Genomic DNA, 8,565 nt, shown 5'->3' on the forward strand with positions numbered 1-8,565 from the left:
CGCTGGTGGTTCCAGGTCCATGGTAACCAATCAGAGGACAGGGTGACTTCTCAACCCCGCCTCACAGACTCCATGACAACCAATCAGAGGACAGGGTGACCTCTCAACCCCGCCTTACAGGGACACGATTGGCTGTGCGTTGTTACGTATTCTTATTGTGGGCGGGGTCGGTGTGATAGTGAGACGATTTTCATGGTCGTTATATCATCTGCAGCATCTGGCAGTGAAGAGGAGATCCGACTAACAGCCTTCCAGTGGTAAGTTATCTATAGTAAATCATCACTTCCTAGGCATTGATGTCTCTATAACTAGATCAGCATCAAGGTTGATGTTGTAAAGTATCTATGTGATGCAGCATGCTGTCTATAATGTATGGCTAAGGGGAAGGCGAGCCGCCCACAACAAGTCAATAGAAACAATAGGCATCTAGGATGCCCTATGCCCTATTTACCCTATTCTAGAAAAAGTGGTCTTGTAGAAGTATTGCTTAAGGTACCATGAGCTAGAAATAGGTATTTGTTATGCAATGTTGCTGCCCCCTGTCTATTCAACAATCTGTGGTAGCTGGCTGTCCATATTATGCTACTATGCTCTGATGAAGGTCTGATAGACCGAAATCTCTTCATAAACTGAAACATTGCATAGTGTGCAAAAAATGTTATCAGTCAGGGCAAGGTAGATTAAAAGCAGGACAATCATTGCATGATGTGTGACACAAATGACTTGCCTTTAGTCTACTACTCCCCCACAACACAACTCCAGTATCTGCTGACATAACATTTACTTTGACTGTGTGTCTGTTTGAGCGAATGAAATGGGCCTTATTCCCTTCAAATGGACACTGCCAACTATGCTAGATAGACCACATTCGTACATAGCACAAAGTCAAATAAATCTATGAGCTTACGGTGTAGCTTTAATCGAATAGAACTTAATCAAAAGAAGATGGTTGTGTGAAGAGTTTGGTTTATTTTCAACTAGTGATGGCTGGTGGGCATAGTGTTTTCCCTCTGCAATGCAACTTGGTGTATAAGGTATTTGTTTTATCTAACTGGCCTCCACCTAACTGGCCTCCACATAAGGTTTATCACTCATCCCCAAGGACATCTGATGCACTTTGATTTACCTCATTACCCGCTTCACCTACTTTCATGACAGTTTCACTCTTGGCACTACATCTACAGTTTTAAATGAGATGATATTATGCTATTATCATTATATTTAGCCATGATAATGTAGCTTGTAAAGGAGCACACTGACTTTTTGTCAGTAAGCTCTGAAATGTTGTGTAATGACACAAGTATGGTTGTAGACGCACCTCTGTTAGTCCTCCATTAGTGGATCATACGTACATTTTCAGTATTTTAAAATCACAGTAAATACTATATAATAAAAACGTAATAATACTGTAAGTCATATTAATATAATATCTCAAAGGATAAGGTGATGCATTCTTTTAAGCTTAATACACATCTCTTCCTCCACTAGATGAATGGTGCAGTGGCCATGGAGGCCGCTAGGAGGCGAACCAAGCCCAGTACAAATGGAACAGCATCTGAGGAGAAGGAGGAGGAGAAGGAGGAGGTAGCCCAGTGGGGGAGAGCATGGTGAGTTCACATTGTGATGGGTCGCTTTGGACCATGTTCTCGTCTGTACCAGGCACTCGACAAGAACAAAAGGTTCCCCTCCCTCAACCAGTCATAAAATAGAGCTTGATTTTGGCTGACCCAAAACTTGAACTTAACATGAGGGATCTTTTGTAAGCTAGAAGCCTCTCTAAACATATCAAAATACATATTTCTTTATCATGGAACAATATAACCTGTACAAAATTCAGTCGTTTTTCACTTTCCCCTAAGGAGGAAGGTCTACTACAGACTGAAACGTTGTTACATTAATAAAACTTCTCTTGAACATGCAAGTGGCAGTGTGCGGGTATAATCTTTGAAGATTCATGTTACTCACTTACCCCTAAGACACACAAGACAGGACCATTGACCACTGCCCTGAATCTGGTAGAGATATACTGTATATGCAGGTCAAGGTTTTTTAAACACAGGTAACCTATGGCTGTCACTGTAAGCCGGGTAGTGGGACAGTCCATCTCTATGTAGACTTAGATGGTTAGATTGAAAATATGATTTGCAGTACATTCTCAAGGGAAGGGAATTGCTGTTCCTGTGATCCAATGCATTCAACAAAAACAATACTTTTTATACAAAATTTGCCAAAAACTGTTAGCTCCAAACTCCTGTACTGGGACAAACAGACTTTAAGCGGCCAACATTTTTCTAAAATATATTTGTTAAAGTGTACTTTCAAATACATTTTAGGCTATTTAGTTTTGCAGTTTATGAATATGTCTACCTTGCTCTATCATCAATTTCAGTATTTCTTATATGGTATTCCCTATTTATCTTCAGGGAGGTGGACTGGTTTTCCCTGAGCGCGGTAATTGCTCTGCTTTGCTTCGCTCCCTTCATCGTCTTCTACTTTGTGATGGCCTGTGACCAGTACCAGTGCTCTGTCAGCCAGCCGCTGATGGAGCTTTACCAGGGAGAGACAACTTTGCTCACCATCTGGGCCCGGTCACCCTCGTTTACATGGACTGCTGCCAAGATATATGCCATCTGGGTGGCCTTCCAGGTAAATAACAGGAGGAGAGGATGTCCTGGAGAGAAGAGGAGAGGAGAGGAGGGAGGGAAGGGAGGAGATTGAAGGAAGGGAAGGGGAGAAGAAGATTTTATTTATATATATATATATATATATATATATACACATACATACATACATACATACATACATACATACATACATACATACATACATACATACATACATACATACATACATACATACATACATACATACATATATATATTTAAAGGCACACTGTTGCTCCAATCATCACTAAACATGGCACAAATGCTGTTCATGGATCTGCCATGACAATAGTCACACAAAATTGCACACATGTGGGGCAAGCAAATATACTCTATATAAGAATGTGTCAGAAACTGAATGAAAGCTCTATTTGTCCCTCAGGTCTTCCTGTACATGTGTGTCCCTGACATCACTCATAAGTTCATCCCTGGCTATGTTGGGGGAGTTCAGGACGGAGCTCGCACTCCTGCAGGTAACACACGCATGCACAAGCATGCACACACACATACTGTTATTCTTCACATTTTGTTTATTGTCCTTAATAAAAACACAAGGAAATGGTCCAATATGTCATACTGGTAATTCAACATGTAAGTGAAAATGTGTTATAATTGACATTTTAAAATAGGTATTCACGGTTGAGCCAACCTAACTTCAGGTATCCTTGTTTCACACGTTCCACCCACTAAAACAAGGAACTGTTAGCCCTCAGAGTTGAGCAAACATCTGTCAGGGACAAAAACCTCGTTTGGGTTTATAGTCAAAACGACATCATAGTCGTTTTGACTATGATGAAGAAGATGCACGACATGTTGAAATGTTAGTCTAGTAGTTGAATACATTTTATTGCCTTATTGCTTCAAATTTTATTTCTCAAGTTAAAATGGTTATGATTGGGCATTCGGGTGGCGCAGTGACAAAATCCCTGCCCACCACCACGGAGGTTGTGGGTTCAGCCCTACGTCCTCCCGTGGGGGCTCTTCACTGGCAGGTGAGTCAGTAGGATACAACAGCAGTGACAAACACAGACATTTGTGTGGGGAGAATTGGCATAACGACTAAATTGGGTAGAAAAAGGGGGTAAAAAATTATTGGCTACTCTAACCCTAAATTAAAAAATAAATAGATCAAATGGTTATGATATGATTATGCATGAGGTTAGAGATTGTTAAGTTTAGAGCTTGCAAAATTGTGTCTAGTCAAAGTCAGGGTAAGGATCTTAGAGGTTAGCCCGGTGTTAGCCAATGAGATTGTGTAACCTTCACTGTATCACAGTTAAAGGTGTGGAATTATGGAACTCCAGAAGTGAAGAACTGAAAAAGTGCCGTACACTACTCAAGTTTAAAAATAAATTATAAAAACAACACATTGAAAGGATATTTTAATAAGCTCTGAAGATGAACACCAGGAAGTTTTTTTTTTGTCTGCATAAAATTTCCATTACATAGATTTTGAATCTTAAATTGTATTCCTAAATATTATTTGATTGAAATTAACAATGAGTAATAATATTAGGACTAAATACGTTTTAAACTTCATCCTATGCCCTTTTCGAGCACTCTAGAGTACAACATGTATTTGTTTTCATATTTCTTATTTTCTTATTTTAAGTGTATTATGTTTATTTTATGTATTTTTTTATGTCTTTAACAGTGTCCGAAAAACAAATCAATCAATCAAAAACCTCAAACCCCCGTATTCCGAGCTTGTAGAAATTGGTTCAGGAGCCACAAACTTTAAAATACGCTACATTCTTATTGGAAATGCATGCTTCTTCACTTCTTTGCATTTTCACCTCAGGATTGTTGTTGAAAAAATATATAATAACACAGAAAATAATTAGACTAGTGCAGTGCCTGTTAAGGGCATGGCCAATTCGGAGCATGTGTCTGTTTGGAATGCGTACCTGTTTGGAAAGGGCCGTTTGCTTGGCTGCTTGTAACATTGTTGGGGGGGGTGTGCCTCTTTTGGGCGTGTGGCCTCCTTCATGTTTATTTGCAAGTTGGTACAGTTTGAATGTATGTATGTATGTATATGTGTGAATGAACAAAACCAAACATTGGCGTCTACTTTCCATCAATACTTTAGGTCTGGTTAACAAGTATGAGATCAATGGCCTCCAATGCTGGCTGATCACCCATGCCCTGTGGGTGGCCAACGCACACTACTTCCACTGGTTCTCTCCCACCATCATTGTGGACAACTGGATCCCCTTGATGTGGTGCACCAACATTCTGGGCTATGCTGTCTCCACCTTTGCCTTCATAAAGGCTCACCTCTTCCCCACCAATGCTGAGGACTGGTAAGGACTGATGCCCACATGCAAAAATGAGAACATTTGTGCTCAAGCCTAGTTTGGCCTATAATCCATTGTACATCACTGGTACAAAATGACATTAGCCATTAGATGCGGTTAGCTATGTGAATGAACACTCACAAACAATTGAGTCTGCTCGGCATACAGTATATGATGTAGGCTGCCCCAACGCTCCTGATTTCGTGTATAGAGGGGCGGGTGTATAGAGCCGGCGAGAGATTGCGCCTGATCCCATTGGTTCACCGATCTGTCCGTCAACCCCCGCCCCGTTAACACAACATTACGAGCGACGCCCACTGCACTCTGGTTGGTTGGGAAATGAAACACTTCCTCATACCGAGTACACCGACGCGCTGGGCCAGGCTTTTATTTTTTAGCAAAACTAAACAATAAAAGCCTGGAGATCGAGGCTAATATGATGTAAACAAGCATACCATACACACTGCTCTATTTATGACGGTGGTGGACATGGTAAATACCCTGTCCTGTCTCTGTATTTGAAGCATTATGATTTCCATATTAACATTTTATGTACAGTATTTTTAGCTGGCCATCTGACTATCTGTCTCTCTCTCTCTACAAATGTTTGTTCATGTGCCATATGTTATTTTCTTGAAGTAACTCATTTAGGTGATTCAAATAATACATCTCTATGCACTGTGGCCTGCAATAATAAATCACTGCCCTCTTCATTACATTCAAACATTCCCCTACATTTAACTGTCTTTTCTGTTCCAGCAAGTTCACAGGGAATGTGTTCTACAACTACATGATGGGCATTGAGTTCAACCCACGCATTGGCAAGTGGTTCGACTTCAAGCTGTTCTTCAACGGCCGGCCAGGCATTGTGGCGTGGACTCTCATCAACCTGTCTTACATGGCCAAGCAACAGGAGCTCTACGGACACGTCACCAACTCCATGATACTGGTCAACGTATTGCAGGTGGGGAGGGCAGAGAGACATGAGCAGGGGTTAGAAGAAGGAGACAAAACATGGGCGGAGAGGATGATACTTTAAGGCTATTTTCCTTGTAAGGAGCTTTCATTTGCAAGGAATGGTATTGCGTCAAATGGATAAATATATTGCATCAAATAGATAAATATATACATTTTGGACAACTTATGCAGTTCAGATGTTCTCAGATTAATGTGGAGTACATTAATATCATAATGCAAATGTCCTAATGCAAATAAGCTGTGTGTAATAAACATTCAGTAATCATGTATTAACTGTGTGCGTAGGCCATCTATGTGTTGGACTTCTTCTGGAATGAGGCATGGTACCTGAAGACCATCGACATCTGCCATGACCACTTTGGATGGTACCTGGGTTGGGGAGACTGTGTCTGGCTACCCTACCTCTACACACTACAGGTAAAAGGTTATTTTTGGCGACCCGCTCCCCCGAGCAATAAGTGCAACTGATTTTCTTGGACTACTAACAAGCCGGTGTAGCAGCCATTGGCACTCGTGTGCCATGACCTAATCTTGTATACTTCTTTTTTTACAGTAAACTTTGAAAGAGATGTTAGAATCTGTCTTTTACTCGCATCTACCTTAGCCAGATAGAGTTCCCTGCTTTTGACCTAGCCGGTCAAAAATGCATATGTAAGCTGTATATGGAGATTGTCTCCAACCATGGTAAAGATGCCTGTCTGTAGGAGAAAAAAACATGTTGGAGCTTTAAAATAACCATTATTGTAACTTGGACTCACTTTGTTCTTTTCTGTGTCTACCTCTCATCTCCTTGTTTCTGTCCTCTTGTCTCCATTTGCTTCCATCTATCTCTCTATTTTCTCGGACTCTCTGCAGGGCCTGTACCTGGTCTATCACCCCGTAGAGCTCTCCACGCCCCATGCGCTGGCCGTCCTAACCCTGGGCCTGGTGGGCTACTATGTCTTCCGCTCCACCAACCACCAGAAGGACGTGTTCCGCCGCACGGAAGGCACCTGCAACATCTGGGGCCGTAAGCCCACCTACATTGAGTGCTCGTACGGCTCCGCAGACGGCGGGATCCACCACAGCAAGCTGCTTACCTCAGGCTTCTGGGGCGTGGCACGCCACTTAAACTACACAGGCGACCTGATGGGCTCTCTGGCGTACTGCGCCGCCTGCGGCTTTGGCCATGTGCTTCCGTACTTCTACATCATTTACATGACCATCCTGCTGGTGCACCGGTGTGTGCGAGATGAGCACCGCTGCGGAGCGAAGTACGGCCAAGACTGGAAGCGGTACACCGACACTGTGCCCTACCGACTCATCCCTGGGGTGTTCTAAAGAGACACAGCAGGGGGAGAGTGAGGGTATTTGAAGTGGGCCCCGAAATAATGATTTTCTTTAATACCTAGAAGAAAATGTGTTTTCATAGTGATACCAATAAATGAGAACTTCAAGTGTACTACGTTAGATCCATTGATCCAAGCCGGAACACAATCGATTGATTGATCATTAAAATAAACATGCTCTGAAAATGTACGCAGCCCACCCATCTGACCACCTGAGGTCAGATGGGTGGGCTACGAACGCTTTCAAGATTTTCAAGTGGGCCCTGATTCAGAAGAGTTTGGGAACCGCTGATGTAGAATGATGAATGATTGGAAAGGTACAAGGTGTGTGTGTGTGTGTGTGTGTGTGTGTGTGTGTGTGTGTGTGTGTGTGTGTGTGTGTGTGTGTGTGTGTGTGTGTGTGTGTGTGTGTGTGTGTGTGTGTGTGTGTGTGTGTGTGTGTGTGTGTGTGTGTGTGTGTGTGTGTGTGTGTGTGTGTGTGTGTGTGTGTGTGTGCACCTGAGCACTATGCTCCTATGGTTTTGATACTGCATTTGATACACTACTGTATTTGTATACATTCCTCTATGTGTGTCATGGCACTTCTGTACAGGCAGGCTGTCTGTACAGCATACATTTTATTCATGTTAACATGTAGCTTCTCTGGAGGCTTTGACTATTCTACTGGTCTTACTGCTGTGTTTTGTTTTGTTTTTAGATAGAGGGGGAGGGAGAGATTCTCAGCAAAACCTGTTTTGATTGAAACACTACATAACCTTGTCCATGCTCAAGTAAAAAGTAACAATAGAAACACTTTGAGCCAAGACTAGTCTTTCATGTCCCATTGCCTCCATCCCCAGAAGTAAGAAATACAAAAATATTAACATTACAATGTAAGACATTTTTCTACAATAGCATTGTTTGCCATATACAGTAAGACTTAAGTAGAGTTACTATTCACCAGCACTGCCTTTCTATCTGTGATGAAGTGATAGAATAAACCTGACATGTTGTTGAAAATCAGATTGTTTGGTTGCTGTTCATGAACCATGAAGCCAGTTCAAGTTTAGAGTAAGAAACTGGTATATAAGTCTCGCTTATGGTCTATATATGTCATGTCCTCGCCTTGCCTCTCTCCATCCTATCATTCCAATCTCCATATGTTAGCTAAAGCAGAAATGCCACAAAAGATTTCACTGATTTTACAATTATTCACACAACAGAGAGGGAACACAACACCTCAATCAAAGAAAGGGAGATGGAGTTAAACATATACAATAAAAACAAAAAGGCACCCATCGAACAACATACATTATTTGA

The 8,565-nt window shown here is 41.8% G+C and overlaps 1 protein-coding gene across 1 annotated transcript; it reads left to right on the top strand.

Moving 5' to 3' along the window:
- The first annotated feature begins 182 nt into the window (after positions 1 to 182).
- On the top strand, positions 183 to 8,245 carry dhcr7 (7-dehydrocholesterol reductase). Its single transcript, XM_080449305.1, has 8 exons — positions 183 to 257; positions 1,489 to 1,607; positions 2,424 to 2,646; positions 3,046 to 3,136; positions 4,753 to 4,966; positions 5,720 to 5,924; positions 6,224 to 6,355; positions 6,794 to 8,245. Exons 2-8 carry the CDS (start codon positions 1,489 to 1,491, stop codon positions 7,256 to 7,258), a joined length of 1,449 nt encoding a protein of 482 aa, XP_080305431.1. The 5' UTR covers positions 183 to 257; the 3' UTR covers positions 7,259 to 8,245.
- The last annotated feature ends 320 nt before the right edge of the window (positions 8,246 to 8,565 follow it).

The sequence above is a fragment of the Gymnoscopelus braueri genome (assembly GCF_963280865.1).
Source record: "Gymnoscopelus braueri genome assembly, chromosome: 1".
Lineage (NCBI taxonomy): Eukaryota > Metazoa > Chordata > Actinopteri > Myctophiformes > Myctophidae > Gymnoscopelus > Gymnoscopelus braueri.